Source organism: Narcine bancroftii, chromosome 2 (assembly GCF_036971445.1).
Source record: "Narcine bancroftii isolate sNarBan1 chromosome 2, sNarBan1.hap1, whole genome shotgun sequence".
Classification (NCBI taxonomy): Eukaryota; Metazoa; Chordata; class Chondrichthyes; order Torpediniformes; family Narcinidae; genus Narcine; species Narcine bancroftii.
Genome location: NC_091470.1, coordinates 361,247,077 through 361,268,400, shown reverse-complemented (window position 1 = coordinate 361,268,400; position 21,324 = coordinate 361,247,077). Strand labels below are relative to the sequence as shown.

Sequence of the window (21,324 nt, the reverse complement as noted above, 5' to 3'; positions counted from 1 at the left end):
TGGGAGATGGGGGAGGGGAGATGGGGGAGGGGAGATGGGGGAGGGGGGAGATGGGGGAGGGGGAGATGGGGGAGGGGGAGATGGGGAGGAGGGGAGATGGGGAAGATGGGGGAGGGGGAGATGGGGAGGGGGAGATGTGTGAGGGGGAAGATGGGGGAGGGGAGATGGGGAGGGGGAGATGGGGGGAGATGGGGAGATGGGGGGAGGGTGAGATGGGGAGGGGGAGATGGGGGAGGAGGGGGGAGATGGGGGAGGGGAGATGGGGGAGGGGGAGATGGGGAGGAGGGGGAGATGGGGAGGAGGGGGAAGATGGGGGAGGGGAAGATGGGGGAGGGGGAAGATGGGGGAGGGGGAAGATGGGGGAGGGGGAAGATGGGGGAGGGGGAAGATGGGGGAGGGGGAAGATGGGGAGGGGGAAGATGGGGGAGGGGGAAGATGGGGGAGGGGAGAGGGGGGAGATGGGGGAGGGGAGATGGAGGGAGGGGGAGATGGGGAGGGGGAGATGGGGAGGGATGGGGGAGGGGGAGATGGGGGAGGGGAGATGGGGGAGGGGAGATGGGGGAGGGGAGATGGGGGAGGGGGAGATGGGGGAGGGGGAGATGGGGATGGGGAGGGGGAGATGGGGGGAGATGGGGAGGGGGAAGATGGGGGAGGGGGAAGATGGGGGAGGGGGAGATGGGGAGGGGGAGATGGGGGAGGGGGAGATGGGGGAGGGGGAGATGGGGGAGGGGAGATGGGGGAGGGGGAGATGGGGAGGGAGATGGGGGAGGGGGAGATGGGGGAGGGAGATGGGGAGGGGAGATGGGGGAGGGGGAGATGGGGGAGGGGGAGATGGGGGAGGGGAGATGGGGAGGGGAGATGGGGAGGGGAAGATGAGGGGGGAGATGGGAGGGGAGATAGGGAGATGGGGAGGGAGATGGGGGAGATGGGGGAGGGGAGATGGGGAGGAGGGGGAGATGGGGGAGGGGAGATGGGGGAGGGGGAGATGGGGGAGGGGAGATGGGGGAGGGGGAGATGGGGGAGGGGGAGATGGGGGAGGGGGAGATGGGGGAGGGGGAGATGGGGAGAAGGGGGAGATGGGGGAGGGGGAGATGGGGAAGAGGGGGAGATGGGGAGGGGGAGATGGGGGAGGGGGAGATGGGGAGGGGAGATGGGGGAGGGGAGATGGGGGAGGGGAGATGGGGGAGGGGAGATGGGGAGGGAGATGGGGGAGGGGAGATGGGGGAGGGGAGATGGGGGAGGGGAGATGGGGGAGGGGAGATGGGGGAGGGGAGATGGGGGAGGGGAGATGGGGGAGGGGAGATGGGGGAGGGGAGATGGGGAGGGGAGATGGGGAGGGGAGATGGGGAGGGGAGATGGGGAGGGGAGATGGGGGAGGGGAGATGGGGGAGGGAGATGGGGAGGGGAGATGGGGGAGGGGAGATGGGGAGGGGAGATGGGGAGGGGAGATGGGGGAGGGGAGATGGGGGAGGGGAGATGGGGGAGGGGAGATGGGGGAGGGGAGATGGGGAGGGGAGATGGGGAGGGGAGATGGGGGAGGGGGAGATGGGGGAGGGGGAGATGGGGAGGGGAGATGGGGAGGAGGGGTAAGATGGGGGAGGGGGAGATGGGGGAGGGGGAGATGGGGGAGGGGAGATGGGGGAGGGGGGAGATGGGGGAGGGGGAGATGGGGAGGAGGGGAGATGGGGAGGGGAGATGGGGGAGGGGGAGATGGGGGAGATGGGGAGGAGGGAGGAGATGGGGAGGAGGGAGGAGATGGGGAGGAGGGAGGAGATGGGGGAGGGAGGAGATGGGGGAGGGGGAGATGGGGGAGGGGGAGATGGGGGAGGGGAGATGGGGAGGGGGAGATGGGGAGGGGGAGATGGGGAGATGGGGGAGGGGGGGAGATGGGGGAGGGGAGATGGGGAGGGGAGATGGGGAGGGGAGATGGGGGAGGGAGATGGGGGAGGGGAGATGGGGAGGGGAGATGGGGGAGGGGAGATGGGGAGGAGGGGAAGATGGGAGGAGGGGGAAGATGGGGGAGGGGGAAGATGGGGGAGGGGAGATGGGGGAGGGGAGATGGGGGAGGGGAGATGGGGAGGGGGAGAAGGGGGAGATGGGGAGGGGGAGATGGGAGGAGGGGGGAGATGGGGAGGGGGAGATGGGGAGGAGGGGAGATGGGGAGAGGGGGAAGATGGGAGGAGGGGAAGATGGGGGAGGGGGAGATGGGGAGGAGAGGGAGATGGGGAAGGGGAGATGGGGGAGGGGAGATGGGGGGGGGAGAGGGGGGAGGGGGAGAGGGGGGAGGGGGAGAGGGGGGAGGGGGAGGGGGGAGGGGAGAGAGGGGGAGGGGGAGATGGGGGAGGGGGAGATGGGGGAGGGGGAGATGGGGGAGGGGAGATGGGGGAGGGGGAGATGGGGGAGGGGGAGATGGGGAGGGGGAGATGGGGGGGAGATGGGGAGGAGGGGGAGATGGGGGCGGGGAGATGGGGGAGGGGAGATGGGGAGGAGGGGAAGATGGGGAGGGGGAAGATGGGGGAGGGGAAGATGGGGAGGGGAGATGGGGAGGGGGAGATAGGGAGATGGGGGAGGGGGAGATGGGGGAGGGGAGATGGGGAGGAGGGGGGAGATGGGGGAGGGGAGATGGGGAGGAGGGGGGAGATGGGGGAGGGGAGATGGGGAGGGGGAGATGGGGGAGGGGGAGATGGGGGAGGGGGAGATGGGGGAGGGGGAGATGGGGGAGGGGGAGATGGGGGAGGGGAGATGGGGAGGGGGAGATGGGGAGAAGGGGGGAGATGGGGGAGGGGGAGATGGGGAAGAGGGGGGAGATGGGGAGGAGGGGGAGATGGGGGAGGGGGAGATGGGGGAGGGGGAGATGGGGGAGGGGGAGATGGGGGAGGGGGAGATGGGGGAGGGGAGATGGGGAGGAGGGGGAGATGGGGGAGGGGAGATGGGGGAGGGGAGATGGGGGAGGGAGATGGGGGAGGGGAGATGGGGAGGGGAGAATGGGGGAGATGGGGGAGGGGAGATGGGGGAGGGGAGATGGGGAGGGGAGATGGGGGTGGGGAGATGGGGGAGGGGAGATGGGGGAGGGGAGATGGGGGAGGGGAGATGGGGAGGGGAGATGGGGAGGGGAGATGGGGAGGGGGAGATGGGGGAGGGGGAGATGGGGAGGGGAGATGGGGAGGAGGGGGAGATGGGGGAGGGGGAGATGGGGGAGGGGAGATGGGGGAGGGAGATGGGGGAGGGGAGATGGGGAGGGGAGATGGGGGAGGGGGAGATGGGGGAGGGGGAGATGGGGGAGGGGGAGATGGGGGAGGGGGAGATGGGGAGGAGGGGAGATGGGGAGATGGGGGAGGGGGAGATGGGGGAGGGGGAGATGTGTGAGGGGGAAGATGGGGGAGGGGAGATGGGGAGGGGGAGATGGGGAGGGGGAGATGGGGAGGGGGAGATGGGGAGGGGGAGATGGGGAGGAGGGGGAGATGGGGGAGGGGAGATGGGGGAGGGGGAGATGGGGAGGAGGGGGAGATGGGGAGGAGGGGGAAGATGGGGGAGGGGAAGATGGGGGAGGGGAAGATGGGGAGGGGGAAGATGGGGGAGGGGAAGATGGGGGAGGGGGAAGATGGGGGAGGGGAAGATGGGGGAGGGGGAGGGAGATGGGGAGGGGAAGATGGGGGAGGGGGAGAGGGGGGGGAAGATGGGGGAGGGGAGATGGGAGAGGGGGAGATGGGGAGGGGGAGATGGGAGAGGGGGATGGGGGAGGGGGAGATGGGGGAGGGGGAGATGGGGGAGGGGGAGATGGGGGAGGGGGAAGATGGGGGAGGGGAGATGGGGAGGGGGAGATGGGGGAGGGGGAGATGGGGGAGGGGGAGATGGGGAGGAGGGGAGATGGGGAGGGGGAGATGGGGGAGGGGGAGGGGGGGAGATGGGGAGGAGGGAGGAGATGGGGAGGGGGAGGAGATGGGGGCGGGGAGATGGGGGAGGGGGAGATGGGGAGGAGGGGAGATGGGGGAGGGGGAAGATGGGGGAGGGGGAGATGGGGAGGGGAGATGGGGAGGGGGAGATAGGGGAGATGGGGGAGGGGGAGATGGGGGAGGGGAGATGGGGAGGAGGGGGGAGATGGGGGAGGGGAGATGGGGGAGGGGGGGAGATGGGGGAGGGGAGATGGGGAGGGGGAGATGGGGGAGGGGGAGATGGGGGAGGGGGAGATGGGGGAGGGGGAGATGGGGGAGGGGGAGATGGGGAGAAGGGGGGAGATGGGGAGGAGGGGGAGATGGGGGAGGGGGAGATGGGGGAGGGGGAGATGGGGGAGGGGGAGATGGGGGAGGGGAGATGGGGGAGGGGAGATGGGGAGGAGGGGGAGATGGGGGAGGGGAGATGGGGGAGGGGAGATGGGGAGATGGGGGAGGGGAGATGGGGGAGGGGAGATGGGGGAGGGGAGATGGGGGTGGGGAGATGGGGGAGGGGAGATGGGGGAGGGGAGATGGGGGAGGGGAGATGGGGGAGGGGAGATGGGGAGGGGAGATGGGGAGGGGGAGATGGGGGAGGGGGAGATGGGGGAGGGGAGATGGGGAGGAGGGGGAGATGGGGAGGGGGGAGATGGGGGAGGGGGAGATGGGGGAGGGGAGATGGGGGAGGGGAGATGGGGGAGGGGAGATGGGGGAGGGGGAGATGGGGGAGGGGGAGATGGGGGAGGGGGAGATGGGGGAGGGGGAGATGGGGGAGGGGGAGATGGGGGAGAGGGGAGAGGGGAAGATGGGGGAGGGGGAGATGGGGGAGGGGGAGATGTGTGAGGGGGAAGATGGGGGAGGGGAGATGGGGAGGGGGAGATGGGGAGGGGGAGATGGGGAGGGGGAGATGGGGAGGGGGAGATGGGGAGGAGGGGGGGAGATGGGGGAGGGGAGATGGGGGAGGGGGAGATGGGGAGGAGGGGAGATGGGGAGGAGGGGAGATGGGGGAGGGAAGATGGGGGAGGGGGAAGATGGGGGAGGGGGAAGATGGGGGAGGGGGAAGATGGGGGAGGGGGAAGATGGGGGAGGGGGAGATGGGGGAGGGGGAAGATGGGGGAGGGGGAGATGGGGGAGGGGGAGAGGGGGGGAAGATGGGGGAGGGGAGATGGGAGAGGGGAGATGGGGGAGGGGGAGATGGGAGAGGGGATGGGGGAGGGGGAGATGGGGGAGGGGGAGATGGGGGAGGGGGAGATGGGGGAGGGGGAGATGGGGGAGGGGGAGATGGGGAGGGGGAGATGGGGGAGGGGGAGATGGGGGAGGGGAGATGGGGGAGGGGAGATGGGGAGGAGGGGGGAGATGGGGAGGGGAGATGGGGGAGGGGGAGATGGGGGAGGGGGAGATGGGGGAGATGGGGAGGAGGGAGGAGATGGGGGGAGGGGGAGATGGGGGAGGGGGAGATGGGGGAGGGGAGATGGGGAGGGGAGATGGGGAGGAGGGGGAAGATGGGGAGGGGGAGATGGGGGAGGGGAGAGGGGGGGGGAAGATGGGGGAGGGGAGATGGGGGAGGGGAGATGGGGGAGGGGGAGATGGGGGAGGGGAGATGGGGGAGGGGAGGGGGAGATGGGGGAGATGGGGAGGAGGGGGAGATGGGGAGGAGGGGGAGATGGGGGAGGGGAGATGGGGGAGGGGGAGATGGGGGAGGGGGAGATGGGGAGGAGGGGGAGATGGGGGAGGGGGAGATCGGGAGGAGGGGGGGAGATGGGGGAGGGGAGATGGGGGAGGGGAGATGGGGGAGGGGAGATGGGGGAGGGGAGATGGGGGAGATGGGGAGGAGGGGGGAGATGGGGGAGGGGAGATGGGGGAGATGGGAGAGGGGGAGATGGGGCGGGAGATGGGGGAGGGGGAGGTGGGGAGGAGGGGGAGATGGGGAGGGGGAGATGGGGGAGGGGAGATGGGGGAGGGGGAGATGGGGGAGGGGGAGATGGGGAGATGGGGAGATGGGGGAGATGGGGAGAGGGGGGAGGGGAGATGGGGGAGGGGAGATGGGGGAGGGGGAGATGGGGGAGGGGGAGATGGGGAGGGGAGATGGGGGAGGGGGAGATGGGGGAGGGGGAGATGGGGAGGGGGGAGATGGGGGAGGGGGAGATGGGGGAGGGGGAGATGGGGGAGGGGGAGATGGGGGAGGGGAGATGGGGGAGGGGGAGATGGGGGAGGGGGAGATGGGGGAGGGGGAGATGGGGGAGGGGGGAGATGGGGAGGAGGGGGAGATGGGGAGGGGGAGATGGGGAGGAGGGGGAAGATGGGGGAGGGGGAGATGGGGAGGAGGGGGAGATGGGGGAGGGGAGAGGGGGAGGGGGAGATGGGGGAGGGGAGATGGGGAGGGGGAGATGGGGAGGGGGAGAAGGGGGGAGATGGGAGGAGGGGAGATGGGGGGAGGGGAGATGGGGGGAGGGGAAGATGGGGGCGGGGGAAGTGGGGAGGGGAGATGGGGAGGGGAAGATGGGGGAGGGGAGATGGGGGAGGGGGAGATGGGGGAGGGGGAAGATGGGGGAGGGGGAGATGGGGGAGGGGAGATGGGGGGAGGGGGGAAGATGGGGGAGGGGAGATGGGGGAGTGGGGGAGATGGGGGATGGGGGGGAGATGGTGGGAGGGGGAGTTGGGGGAGGGGGAGATGGGGAGGGGGAAGATGGGGGAGGGGGAAGATGGGGGAGGGGAGAGGGGGGAGATGGGGGAGGGGAGATGGGGAGGGGAAGATGGGGGAGGGGAGATGGGGGAGGGGGAGATGGGGAGGGGGAGATGGGAGGAGGGGGAGATGGGAGAGGGGGAGATGGGAGTGGGGGAGATTGGGAGAGGGGAGATGGGTGGAGGGGAGATGGGGGAGTGGGGAGGTGGGGGAGATGGGGGAGGGGGAGATGGGGGAGGGGAGATGGGGGAGGGGGAAGTGAGTGGGAGGGGGAAGATGGGGAGGGGGAGATGGGGGAGGGGGAGTTGGGGGAGGGGGAGATGGGGAGGGGAGATGGGGAGGAGGGGGGAGATGGGGGAGGGGGAGATGGGGGAGGGGGAGATGGGGAGGGGGAGATGGGGGAGGGGAGATGGGGGAGGGGGAGATGGGGGAGGGGGAGATGGGGGAGGGGGATGGGAGATGGGGGAGGGGGAGATGGGGGAGGGGAGATGGGGAGGGGAGATGGGAGGAGGGGGAAGATGGGGAGGGGGAAGATGGGGAGGGGGAGATGGGGGAGGGGAGGGGGGGAGTGGGGGAGGGGAGATGGGGGAGGGGAGATGGGGGAGGGGAGATGGGGGAGGGGAGGTGGTGGGAGGGGGATGGGGGGGGAGATGGGGGAGTTGGGGAGGAGGGGGAGTGGGGAGTTGGGGGAGTTGGGGAGGAGGGGAGATTGGGGGTGGGGAGTTGGGGGAGGGGGAGATGGGGAGGAGGGGGAGATGGGGGAGGGGGAGATGGGGAGGAGGGGGGAGATGGGGGAGGGGGAGATGGGGGGAGGGGGGAGATGGGGGAGGGGAGATGGGGGAGGGGAGATGGGGAGGGGAGTTGGGGGAGGGGAGATGGGTTGGGGGAGATGGGGGTGGGGAGTTGGGGGAGGGGGAGATGGGGGAGGGGGAGATGGGGGGAGGGGAGATGGGGGGGGGAGATGGGGAGGGGAGATGGGGGAGGGGGAGATGGGGGGGGGGGAGATGGGGGAGGGGGAGATGGGGGGAGGGGGAGATGGGGGAGGGGGAGATGGGGTGAGGGGGAGAATGGGTGAGGGGGAGATGGGGGAGGGGGAGTGGGGGTTGGGGGGATGGGGGAGGGGGAGATGGGGGATGGGGGAGATGGGGGGGGGAGATGGGGGTGGGGTGGGGAGATGGGGGAGGGGGAGATGGGGGTGGGTGGGAGTGGGGTGAGGGGGGGGGGAGATGGGGGAGGGGGGGAGTTGGGGGAGGGGGGGAGATGGGGGAGGGGGGGGATGGGGAGGGGGGGGAGATGGGGAGGGGGGGAGATGGGGGGAGGGGGGGGGGGGATGGGGGGGGAGATGGGGGAGATGGGGGGATGGGGGAGATGGGGGGGGAGATGGGGGGGAGATGGGGGGGGGGATGGTGGGGGGTGTGTGGGGAGATTGGGAGGAGGGGGAGATGGGGAGGAGGGGAGATGGGGGCGGGGAGATGGGGGAGGGGGAGGTGGGGAGGAGGGGGTTGATGGGGAGGGGAGATGGGGGAGGGGAGATGGGGAGGGGGAGATGGGGAGATGGGTGGGGGAGATGGGGAGATGGGGAGGGGGAGATGGGGAGGAGGGGGAGATGGAGGAGGGGGGAGATGGGGGAGGGGAGATGGGGGAGGGGGGAGATGGGGGGGTGATGGGGGAGGGGGAGATGGGGGAGGGGGAGATGGGGGAGGGGGAGATGGGGAGGAGGGGAAGATGGGGGAGGGGGAGATGGGGGAGGGGAGAGGGGGTGGGGGAAGATGGGGGAGGGGAGATGGGGGAGGGGGAGATGGGGAGGGGGAGATGGGGAGGGGAGTGGGTGGGGGAGATGGGGAGGGGGAGATGGGGAGGAGGGGGAGATGGGGAGGAGGGGGGAGATGGGGAGGAGGGGGGAGATGGGGAGGAGGGGGGAGATGGGGGAGGGGAGATGGGGGAGGGGGAGATGGGGGGAGGGGGAGATGGGGGAGGGGGAGGAGGGGAGATGGGGGAGGGGGGAGATGGGGGGAGGGGGAGATGGGGGAGGGGGAGTTGGGGGAGGGGGAGATGGGGGAGGGGGAGATGGGGGAGGGGGAGATGGGGGAGGGGGAGATGGGGGAGGGGGAGATGGGGGAGGGGGAGATGGGGAGGGGGAGATGGGGGAGGGGGAGATGGGGGGGAGGGGGAGATGGGGGGAGGGGGAGATGGGGGAGGGGGAGATGGGGGAGGGGGAGATGGGGGAGGGGGAGATGGGGGGAGGGGGAGATGGGGGAGGGGGAGATGGGGGAGGGGGAGATGGGGGAGGGGGAGATGGGGAGGGGGAGATGGGGGAGGGGGAGATGGGGGAGGGGGGAGATGGGAGGAGGGGGGAGATGGGGAGGAGGGGGAGATGGGGAGGAGGGGGGAGATGGGGAGGAGGGGAGATGGGGAGGGATGGGGTGGGGAGATGGGGGAGGGGGAAGTTGGGGAGGAGGGGGAAGATGGGGGAGGGGGGAAGATGGGGGAGGGGGAAGATGGGGGAGGGGGGAAGATGGGGGAGGGGAAGATGGGGGAGGGGGAAGATGGGGGAGGGGGAGATGGGGGAGGGGGAAGATGGGGGAGGGGGAAGATGGGGGAGGGGAAGATGGGGGAGGGGAGAGGGGAGGATGGGGAGATGGGGGAGGGGAGATGGGGAGGGGGAGATGGGGAGGGGGAGATGGGGAGGAGGGGGAGATGGGGAGGGGAGATGGGGGAGGGGGAGATGGGGAGGAGGGGGAGATGGGGGAGGGGAAGATGGGGGAGGGGGAGATGGGGAGGAGGGGGAGATGGGGGAGGGGGAGATGGGGAGGAGGGGGACATGGGGGAGGGGGACATGGTGGAGGGGAGATGGGAGGAGGGGGAAGATGGGGAGGGGGAGAGGGGTGAGGGGGAGAGGGGGAGATGGGGGGAGGGGGAGATGGGGGGAGGGGGAGATGGGGGGAGGGGGAGATGGGGGAGGGGGAGATGGGGAGGGGGAGATGGGGGAGGGGGAGATGGGGAGGAGGGAGGGAGAGATGGGGAGGGGAGATGGGGAGGGGAGATGGGGAGGGGGAGATGGGGGGAGGGGGAAGTGGGGGAGGGGGAGATGGGGGAGGGGGGAAGATGGGGGAGGGGGAGGGGGGAGGGGGAGGGGGGAGGGGAGATGGGGGAGGGGGAGATGGGGAGGGGGAGATGGGGGAGGGGAGATGGGGAGGGGGAGATGGGGGGGGGATGGGGGAGATGGGGAGGAGGGGGGAGATGGGGGAGGGGAGATGGGGGAGGGGGAGATGGGGAGGAGGGGGAGATGGGGGAGGGGGAGATGGGGAGGAGGGGGAGATGGGGGAGGGGGAGATGGGGAGGGGGAGATGGGGGAGGGGGGAGATGGGGGAGGGGGAGATGGGAGGGGGAGATGGGGGAGGGGGAGATGGGGGAGGGGGAGATGGGGGGAGGGGGAGATGGGGGGAGGGGGAGATGGGGGAGGGGGGAGATGGGGGGAGGGGGAGATGGGGGGAGGGGGAGATGGGGGAGGGGGAGATGGGGGGAGGGGGAGAGGGGGGGGGGGGAGATGGGGGGGAGGGGGAGATGGGGGGAGGGGGAGATGGGGGGAGGGGGAGATGGGGGGAGGGGGAGATGGGGGAGGGGGAGATGGGGGGAGGGGGAGATGGGGGAGGGGGAGATGGGGGGAGGGGGAGATGGGGGAGGGGGAGATGGGGAGGAGGGGGAGATGGGGGAGGGAAGATGGGGAGGGGAGATGGGGAGGAGGGGGAGATGGGGAGGAGGGGGAGATGGGGGAGGGGAGATGGGGGGAGGGGGAGTGGGGGGAGGGGGAGATGGGGGGAGGGGGAGATGGGGGAGGGGGGAGATGGGGAGGGGGAGATGGGGAGGGGGAGATGGGGAGGGGGGAGATGGGGAGGGGGAGGATCGGGGAGGGGGAGATGGGGAGGGGGAGATGGGGAGGGGGAGATGGGGGAGATGGGGAGGGGGAGATGGGGGAGATGGGGGAGGGAAGATGGGGGAGGGAGAGGGAGAGGGGGAGGGGGAGATGGTGGAGGGGAGATGGGGAGGGGGAGATGGGGGAGATGGGGAGGAGGGGGGAGATGGGGAGGAGGGGGGAGATGAGGAGGGATGGGGGAGGGGAGATGGGGAGGGGGAGATGGGGAGGGGGAGATGGGGAGGAGGGGGGAGATGGGGAGGAGGGGGGAAGATGGGGGAGGGGGAGATGGGGAGGAGGGGGAGATGGGGGGAGGGGGAGATGGGGGGAGGGGGAGATGGGGGGAGGGGGGAGATGGGGGGAGGGGGAGATGGGGAGGGGGAGATGGGGGAGATGGGGGGAGATGGAGGAGATGGGGAGGAGGGGGAGATGGGGGAGGTGATCTGGGGAGTGCAGCGGGTGGAGAGCTTGGGGCGAGGGGGTTGTCTGGATCTCACCTGATACTTTCGGCCCCTCCCCGCTGAGCTGCTCATCCCGCCCGCCCGCTTCTCTGCGCCGATCCCTGACGTCTCCGATCGCGAGCGCCTCTGTCACCGACTCCTCTGTCGCACTTCCGCTTCCGGTTCAAACGGTTGCCACGGAGACGAATCGCTTGGATCCGCGCCTGAAAGGTGGGGATCTTGTTCTGTGGAGGGTGGGGGTGCATGGGAGGGATAGGGATAGAACTGAGGTGTTTGGGATGGTAACATCGGGGTGGGAATGGGGGGTAGGGAGGGGGGGATGGGGGGGGTAGGGAGGGGGGGATGGGGGGGGTGGGGGAGGGGGGGATGGGGGGGGGTGGGGGAGGGGGGTGGGGGGGTGGGGGAGTGGGGGTGGGGGTGGGGGGGTGGGGGAGGGGGGTGGTGGGGTGGGGGGGAGGGGGGAGGGGGGTGGGGGTGTGGTGGGGGTGGGGGAGGGGGGGTGGGGTGGGGGGGGGAGGGGGTGAGGGGGAGGGGGTGGGTAAGAGGGGGAGGGGGTGGGGAAGGGATGGGGAATGGGAGGCTGTTGGTGAGAAATGGGTGGCTGCTGGGGGATTGGAGTTTGTGGGGAAGTGAGGGTTGGGGTAGTGTTAGGTGGCAGGGGACGGTGGGAGTTAAGGGTGTTAGTGTGATATGAAGGTGGTGGACTTGTTTGGATGTGGGGTGGGGGCATGCACAGGAGATCCTACCAGCAGTAAACTCAAGATAAAGCGAATGGTGTATCAAGGAGAGCCAGATAAGCCTTCCAAAGAACTGGCTCAGGTACTGTATTCCATAAGTCTATAAGACATGAGTAGAAACAGGCTATTCAGGCATTGTGTCTGCCCTGCCATTCAATCATGAGCTGATATATTTCCCCACTCAGCCCCACTGCCTGACCTTCTCCCCATACCTTTATGCTCTGGTTAATCAAGAAACTATCAATCTTTGTCTTGAATACAGTCAGTGACTTGGCTTCCACAATCTCCTGGGGCAACAAATTCCACAGATTTACCACTTTCTGTCTGAAGAAATTTCTCACATTTCTGTTTTAAGTGGATGCCTTTCAATCCTGAAGTTGTGCCCTTTTGTCCTAGACTTTCCCACCATGGGAAACAACCTTTCTACATCTACTCTGTCAACACCTTTCAACATTCAAATTGTTTCAATGAGATTTGTTCCCCCCACCCCTCCCTCACTCATTTGCCTAAATTCCAATGAGTTCAGGCTTAGCTGTCAAACACTCCTCAAATGATAACCCTTTCATTCGCAGAATCATCCTGGTGAACCTCCTTTGGACCCTTTCCAATGTCAGCACATCTTTTCTTAAATGAGGAGCCCCAAAACTGCTCACAATGCTCCAAGTGGTGTCTCACCAGTGCCTTATAAAGCCTCAACATCACATCTCTGCTTTTGTATTCTAGTTCTCTTGAAATGAATCCCAGCATTGCATTTACCTTCTTCACCACTGAGTCAACATGGAAATTTACCTTCAGCTTATCCTGCACAAGGATGCCCAGGTACCTTTGCCTCTGGGCATTTTCATTTTCTCCCCCTTTGAAACATTGAGGTCAGCCATTCGGCCCATTAAATCTATATCCTGTTCTCAAAATACAGGTAATGTAATTTCCCCCATTTATCTTTCTGCCCTCTGTTTTCTCACATTCTCCTTGACTCCCTGCTAAGTATGAGTTTTATCATGTACAAATAAACACTGAAATTCTTCCACTCCATCTGCAGCTGTCATCTGTCCATTTTGCCAGACTATCTAATGTATTTTATGGTGCCGATCACTAGAGGATGCTCCTCACAACTGACTCTTGGTTGGGAATTTGAGTGTTTGAATTCTTAAATTGGATTCTTTGGCTTGGCTTCGCAGATGAAGATTTATGGAGGGGTATGTCCACGTCTGCTGCAGGCTCGTTGGTGACTGACAAGTCCGATGCGGGACAGGCAGGTTGCAGCGGTTGCAAGGGAAAATTGGTGGGTTGGGGTTGGGTGTTGGGTTTTTCCTCCTTTGTCTTTTGTCAGTGAGGTGGGCTCTGCGGTCTTCTTCAAAGGAGGTTGCTGCCCGCCGAACTGTGAGGCACCAAGATGCACGGTTGGAGGCGAGATCAGCCCACTGGCGGTGGTCAATGTGGCAGGCACCAAGAGATTTCTTTAAGCAGTCCTTGTACCTCTTCTTTGGTGCACCTCTGTCTCGGTGGCCCGGTGGAGAGCTCGCCATAGAACACGATCTTGGGAAGGCGATGGTCCTCCATTCTGGAGACATGACCCACCCAGCGCAGTTGGGTCTTCAGCAGTATGGATTCGATGCTTACAGACTCTGCCAGCTCGAGTAATTCGATGTTGGTGATGAAGTCATTGCATTGAATGTTGAGGATGGAGCGGAGACAGCGCTAATGGAAGCGTTCTAGGAGCCGTAGGTGATGCCGGTAGAGGACCCATGATTCGGAGCCGAACAGGAGCGTGGGTATGACAACGGCTCTGTACACGCTGATCTTTGTGTGTTTCTTCAGGTGGTTGTTTTTCCAGACTCTTTTGTGTAGTCTTCCAAAGGCGCTATTTGCCTTGGCGAGTCTGTTGTTTATCTCTTTGTCGATCCTTGCATCAGAAGAAATCACAAGACAATCCTGAGGTTAAGTGCAAAACACAAAAGTGCTGGAGAAACTCAGCAAGCTACGCAGTATCAATAGGAACTGATGTTTCAGGCCTCAGCCCTTCTCTAAGATAATCATAGGTTAGCCTTGACTTTCTATAGATGCTGCATTACCTGCTGAGTTTCTCCAGCACCTTTGTGTATTGCACTACAATCACAGCATCTGCAGGTTTTCCTGTTTTACTCCTGGAGTGAAGCTACCCTTGCAACAGAAACAGATGAAAGTACAAGTTGGTCTTTCCCTTCCCACTCTCCCTTATCCAATGACAGCAAATATTAATCCCATTCCTGCAGCAACGTCAAGCATTATTTTTCTCTGCTGAATAGTTTCAAGGTTAGATAGATTTCAGCTTCTGCAAGAAATTCTTAACCCTTTTTGACCACATGGTGGCAATTGTATATCCGCTTAATTGTAGAGTAGGAATGGATATAGATCACTACAGCACTAAAACAGGCTTTTCAGCCCATCTAGTCTTTACAGAACTATGTTTACCATCTGGTCCCATCAACCTGCACCCAGACCACCATACTACTCACATCCATGTACCTATTCAATCTTCTCTTAAATGTTAAAATCAAGCCCACTTTCACCTTCTCCCTCGGTAGCTTGTTCCACACTCCCATCACCCCCTTATGTTCCCCTTAAACATTTTCACACTTGACCTATGTCCTCTAACTCTTGGGTATGTCACCGAAGACTCTGACTCTTCTACAGGTTTACCATGGAGAGCATTCTGGCTGGTTGCATCACTAATGGTGAAAGTGAGCTTGATTGTACATTTAAGAGAAGATTGGATAAGTGCATGGATGGGAGGGGCATGGAGGGCCATGGTGCAGGTTGATGAGACTAGATGGAAAAAATAATTCTGCACTGACGAATAGTGGCAAAGAAACCTGGGGATCCTCGTGCATGATAACCTGAAGGTAAACCTGCGTGTTGAGATGGTGGAGAAGAAGGCAAATGCAATACTGGCTTTCATTTCAAGAGGACTAGAACACAAGAGCAGGGATGTGATGTTGAGACTTTATTCGAAGGTGCCAACACTCATGACAAGAAAAGGTTGTTATCTGGGCCTGCAACATCACTCTTCACTCCATCGAGGACATCTACAAGAGGCAGTGTCTTAAGAAAGCAGCCTCTATCCTCAAGGACCCCAACTACACAGGCCATGCCTCTTCACTCTACTACCATTGGCAAAAAGGTACAGAGCCTGAAGAACAACTTTTTCCACTCTACCATCGGATTCCTGGATGAACAATGAACTTACTTGCTTTGTCTTATTTTTCTTGTACTATTTTGTAAGGTAATTTATGTATTTTTTTGTTCTGGTATGCTGCCATCGAACAACAAATTTCATGACATAAATTCTGATTCTGTTATTATTTACCCTGTATATACCCTCATAATTTTGTATACCTCTTTCAAATCTGCCCTTATTCTCCTACACTTCAGGGAATAAAGTTCTAACCTGTTCAACCTTTCCCTTTAACTTAGTTCTTTAAGTGCTGGCAACATCCTCGTAAAGTTTCTCTGCACTCATTCAATCTTATTGATACCTTTTCTGCAGGTAAGTGCACACAATACTCCAAATTTGGCCTCACCAATGTCTTGCGCAACAAATGTAGATCATTTCAAAACTATAAAAGATCAATAAGGATTAAATTAGCTTAATGTTAATTGTTGGGGTGGCACGGTTAGCGTAGCGGTTAGCGCAGAGCCAGCAACCTGGGTTCAAATCCCGTGTCGTCTGTAAGGAGTTTGTACGTTCTCCCTTTGTCTGCATGCGCTTCTTCCGGTGGCTCTGGTTTCCTCTCACTGTTCGAAACGTACTGGGGGGTTGTAGATTAATTCGATATAATTGGGTGGCATGAGCTCGTTGGCCAAAATGGCCTTTTACTGTGCTGTATGTCTAAGTTTTTAAAATTAATTTAAATTTTTAATTTAAAAATTAATATTTAAATAACTACATTTGATTTTTTTTAACTAAAAAAATTAAAAGTAATTTAAAAAATTTTTAAAATAAAAATTAAATCTCTGATTTTATTTTCAGGAAGCAAACTTTTTGAAAAGTGTGTTGTCCAGTGTTATTGCTATTTTACACAACCTATTGCATGATACTGTTACAGATAGCACCAGTTCTGTCTCAACAAGAACTGTTCAGCATGAACATTTCAGTATCATTGATTTGAAGGAAGGAATGTTCAGACAGGGGAAAGAAAAGTGGATCTATTCACACCACAAAATTGTATTCCCAAACCTCAAAAAAGTCCTCATTGCTATCTTTAAGAGGAAAGGTTGTTCATTATTAACATTGACTTCTCTAGTTTCCATCAGCACCCACCCCCTCCACCCATGCCTTCTCTCCCCTTCCCTTATCCCTATTTCTCCTTTGTTCCAGCTCTGTCTCTCTCATTCTTTCCCTGTCTCCTTTGCTCCAGCTCTCCATTCACTGAATCCCCAATCAATTCTCCCAATCAATTCTCATCTTTCCTCTCCTCCTATCCATATCCAATAATCGCCTTTTGTCTGTTGGCCTCCCTTTTCCTCCAACCTTTTCATTCAGGTGCCTGCCTGCTTTTTGCTTATACCTTGAAGCAGGGTTCAGGCCCAAAACGTCGGTAATATATATTTCCCTCCGAAGGACATTGCAAGACCCGCTGAGTTCCTCCAGCATTTCTGCATCTTTACCACAATCACACCATTTACAGACTTTAGTGTTTCACACCATTGTTATCAAGATATTTTGTTTAGTCTATAGATAAGATCTGGAATAGAGAAATCACCACACATTGGTGTGAAGTATTCAACTTTTACTCACCCCCTGGCAATATATGGGGGAATTAGTTGAACAAGCACCCAATTGAATTGAGCAAGATGAATTGTTTCACAGGGAATAAACAAAGCCACAGAACTATTAGGATGAGCCAATCACTGATTTTATTTGAATCTCTTGCGCTGCTTTTAGGGGATGACCCACTTGCTGTCTTGGGCGCACTGGTCTATGGGAGTGACGTCATCGCATTATGAAGTCTCTGCCTGCCCAGCAACGGGCAACCAGGAAGTGGTGACATCTCCCAGGCAATGTGTGTTGCCAAACACGGGCTTCTGAAAAGGGGAAGGGTGTTCTGTGCCATCTTGTGCCAACGAACTGGGCTGGCGATTTGGCCAGTCTAACTGCACGGTCACTCAGCCTGCTACATCACCCTTGAATGCAAGCATGGAATCATTAAAGCCCAGGATATAACCCTATAGCAGAAATGCCACAGGGAATCTTTTTAAGGGCAGTGGAGCAGAACAATATGCATTATGAAGCAATGGCCTGGCAATAGCCAAGATGAATTTTATCTGTGGACCTGCTGGACCTATTTCAGGATACAAGATTTGACACAGCCAGTAAAGACTAATTCCAGCAGCCCTGTTTATCAATTCTAATGAGTAAATCTCCTACATTGGCCATCAAGATCCCAAAAGAAATCAATGTTTTATCCAGAAAAAGGAGAGGTACCCCTTGGCTTTACAAATGTAGCAACATATGAGTGTGTCGAAACAGGTTCCAATGTGTCAACAGATTAGAAAGGATTCTATTCTAATACTCAAAATAAAAATAGTCTATGACTGCGTTATCATGAATCAATTTGTGAGAAGTTCTTCAACTATGTACAGTCAAAAATTATGAAAGAGGAGAAAGGATAAGAAGATGAATAGGAAACAATTGTGTTGGGTGAGTTCTCTTTTTATATCACAGTCTTGGGATTATCATAACTCATGATCCAGCTATTTGACACTGCCTCAACAAATGAGTTTGCTGGTGTCCCAATATAAACCTTATGAATCACCTTTAAACAATTGCAGTGCTCTGTATATGGCCATTTGTATTTCCTTCTTATGTATTAGCCATTGGCCACTAGGTGAGATCAAATTTTCCAAAATGGTAGCCCCTCTGAGAATGGAGGCAATCTGCATCTTCCACTACATCTCAGACATAGATAACCTTCATCTTGAGTTATGTCTCATATTGCAGCGTTTCAGCTGTTATGGACCTTGGACAGTTTTATTTTTGACTGAGGACAGGACGGAACCTACTGCAGGGAACACGATGGCTTCTAGGTGCTGTGGCAGCACTGGGCTGTCGCTAGAGGACTTTGACCACTGTCAAAGCACGCGCTGGAAGTCTGTGGGCTCACAGGCAAGTGAGTCTGCAGCTGTTAATCTCTCCACCAATGGGAAAAGCTGGAGGCAGCACTGGGCAGTTTAAAAACCCCAGCGTACTGGTTTTGAAGAGGTCAGTCAGTGGATTGGACTGCATGCAGTCAGAGATTCAGTCTAATTGTGAGTGTTCACCCAGCAGCTTCAGCACTCTGCACGCAGAGATGCTTTGTTCAAGGGTGCTGCCACTACCATCTGTAGCTGTATGTCAGTGTGCTCACACAGTAGTTTCAGTGGAAAAGGAAGACGGCTACTTTGTCCATGGGTGTCAGCACTATTGTATTGACAGCAGTTTGGGAAACTGATACACAGAATGTATGTGGGATTGACCAGTGCCTCTCCTGTCCCCTTTCAAGAGGAGGGCTTCATGTGACAAAAGTCACAGGACCACTCAAGCCAGGGTGTCCAAAGGAGAGGACTTCTGTGACGGAAGGTCACTTGTTAACCCTGAAGAGGGCTTTGGAGGCATGAACCTCGTGACCAGGAGTTCACTGAAAATTCCCAGGTGAAGGAAGTAAAGGTGGTTGTTACCACATTTGAACCTCAAGGCAGTCTCATGTTCCCCTGACTGGGTTGAAAGTCTTTTGGGACCATGGTCATCTGGATATAGCCTCAAACTAAAAGACCAGTGGGCAAGGAAAGAAATAATCCCAAGCCTGGAGACCATATCCTTCTTGACTGACTGACTTGGGGGTTTTGTTTTGGAAATTTTGGTGATTTTTGGGGGGGCATTTCAGCCTGGACATTAATGGTCTATTATTGTTAATGTTACAGATTATGTTATATTTTATATTGTATATAGATATGTTTTAAAGAAGATAAATTGTGGCAGTTTTTTTAGTGTAGGTCACAAACAAACACTTCATAACACAGATCTCATTTAAAATGTCAGAGCTCTGCTTAAGCCAGACAGTCCAGGCTCTGAGTGTCTTTGCAAAAGCTTTGAAGAATACCTATTAGGATTTCACAAGTAGGTGTTAATTGGACATGCTGAGGAGTAATGAATTATTATTTTGGAAAGCAACAGATGAACGGACTCGGAAGATTGGGTCAAGTGCTGCAGTCTGTCTGAATGCAGTTTGTTGTTCCAAGAGGGTCATGTGGTTTTCTCTGAGTGTGAGAGAGAGAATTCAGTTCTACAGTTCAGCAGCAAAAATCTCTCTCTGTATACCAACAAGAACCTTCCTGAGCAGAAACCATTTACCTTTCAAGCATCAAAGCCTGGTGAAGAATCATAAATGTTAAATTCTGTGCACAGTATAAGAATTGCCTGCAACCAGTGAACTTGGAGGAGTGAAAATTGAGATTGGACTGTGAATCAAAGAACTTTTCTGAACTTATACACACATTACATGCACATGCGATAAGAATTAGGTGGGGGTTACGTTAGGTTAAGTTAAGTCAATAGTAAGAAGTTAGAGTTTGATCCTGTTTTCATGTTTAAAGATAATTAAAAGCAACTTTTGTTTAAGTAACCATTTGTTTTGGTGAATTTCTATTGCCTTTGGGTTTTGGGGTCCTCTAGTCCCAAAGCATTAGTTTGTTAATAAATTTAATGTAAACTTAACCCATTTGTTTGTGTGCCTCCCAATTGCTGCTGGGGAGTGTATCATAAATTGGGTGCTCATCCGGGATTGTAACCAAATTTGGGAGCTTGTTTGTGTATATAGAAAGATCACAGAATTTGGAACTTAGTGATCAACTAAATTTTGATTGATTGGCAAAATTCCTTCAGTTAGCTCATTAAGAGGCTTGTGTGTGTGGGTGGAAAAATCAACAGCAATGGATGTGCAGAAATTTATAGAGTCCCCCTGTCTAGAAGAGTTGTGGAGGGCTAGAAAGCATGAATTGGTGGCTATTGCCCAAAACTTAGGAATTATTTCAGGAAAACCATCAATGAAAAAGGTGGACATTGGGATAAAGATTGCTAAACATTTTATAGCAGAAGGATAATTTGAAAATGATGTACTGAAACCTTTTTCTTGAGAGTCTAACCTCTGAGCAAATACAGTTAGGAATGAAAAGAATTGATGTAGAAATAGAACTTAATAAATTAGAAATAGAAGCAGAGGAAAGAGCTGGGCTACATGAGTTAGAGAAGCTTCGAATGGAGAAGGAAAGCAGAGAAAGAATGCCAGGTTCCATCTCCAGGTTTTGGTGGAGGATTTCTAGCGAGCCAAGAGATTAGGTTCGCTCCACCATTTGATGAAGCTGGAATAGACAAATATTTCCAACATTTTAAAAAGGTAGTTGTAAATTTGAACTGGACAAAAAGTCAGTGGTCCTCATGCTGCAGAGTGTGATTTGGGGAAAAGGTCAACAGGCTTACTCTGCCCTGATAATTGCACAAGCTGCAGAATATGATGTGGTAAAAAGACGACTGTAGAAAAAGGCAAACACACACAAAGGTAGTCAACTCAAGACTGGTTTATTCCAGACATACACAGACCTTTTATTCCCTGCCTGTTAATGAGTTTGTTAGTGAACTAAAGCTATGAGCCATTAGCGCCCCGCCCCTTTAGGCAGGGGCTTCATCTGATTCACTCGCTGTACTTTGGCGCCCAGCACTGCTAGCCCGCAATGTGTCAGGTAAGTCTGTGAACTGATGGTGATAGTTCGCAATACTACGCTGTGCGCCCGCTACACCATCCTTAAGGCCTATGAATTCATTCCGGAGGCCTATTGACAAAGGTTTAGGAACTTGAGGAAGACCCAAACTTAATCATATTCTGACTTTGCATTCGACAAGTTTGTGTACTTTGATTGATGATGTACTTCTTGAAACATAAATAATGATTATAATCGGTTAAGGGAATTAATAATAATGGAAGAAATTAAGAGTTGTGTCCCTGATGACATCAAAGCCTATCTAGATGAAAAAGAGACCACAACTTTTCAGGATGCTGCTAAGAGAACAGATGAATATGACTTAACTTATAGGTTTAAGTGGACATCCAGTAGAACTTTTCCCAAAAGTCAGAGAAATAAGTCCAAACAAGGCAGCAAGTAAACATGAGAATAGTAGTAGACCCAAAGATGAAGGGAAGGCGATGAAGGAGAAGCCTTCAGGCCCTCTGTGTTACTGTTGCAAAAAGACTGGCCAGTTGCCCTGTGTTGAAGAGAAGGAAGGAAAAGGACGTAGCCCCAAATGCTTGCATTCAGAGTGAAAGAAGATCTAACGACTGGGGAAAGACCAAACTAATTGATGGGGTTAAGGAAATTTTTTAACTCTTTGTGACTGAAAGTTCAGTGTCAATCCAAGAAGGGTCAAAGCCAGTGCCCATGAAATTTTAAGCGGCTCAGTCAGTCATGCTAGATAGGATCTTAGATTTTGGTAATAAAACTGAAACCGGGGAGATCAATTTAATTTGAAGTATCAGGAGAAATATGGAACCTATTCCTTTACATCGAATAGTGCTAAGATCAGACTTAGTCA

The 21,324-nt window shown here is 58.0% G+C and overlaps 1 protein-coding gene and 1 long non-coding RNA gene across 4 annotated transcripts in view; one reads left to right on the top strand and one right to left on the bottom strand.

Moving 5' to 3' along the window:
- The window catches only part of rnmt (RNA (guanine-7-) methyltransferase), a 68,230-nt gene extending 57,041 nt beyond the window's left edge, over nt 1–11,189 (bottom strand). Inside the window, exon 1 of one of the 3 annotated variants that reach the window (XM_069922495.1) lies at nt 11,023–11,189. In XM_069922495.1, the coding sequence (XP_069778596.1) occupies nt 11,023–11,058 (36 nt within the window). In that variant the 5' untranslated portion in view covers nt 11,059–11,189. The remainder of the gene's footprint in view (nt 1–11,022) is intronic. The other 2 variants (XM_069922496.1, XM_069922497.1) reach the window with 2 other exon arrangements.
- Nucleotides 11,111–21,324, top strand: part of LOC138755819 (uncharacterized) — a 44,596-nt gene continuing 34,382 nt past the window's right edge. The window contains exon 1 of the long non-coding RNA XR_011352573.1: nt 11,111–11,196. This is a non-coding gene — a long non-coding RNA (uncharacterized lncRNA). The remainder of the gene's footprint in view (nt 11,197–21,324) is intronic.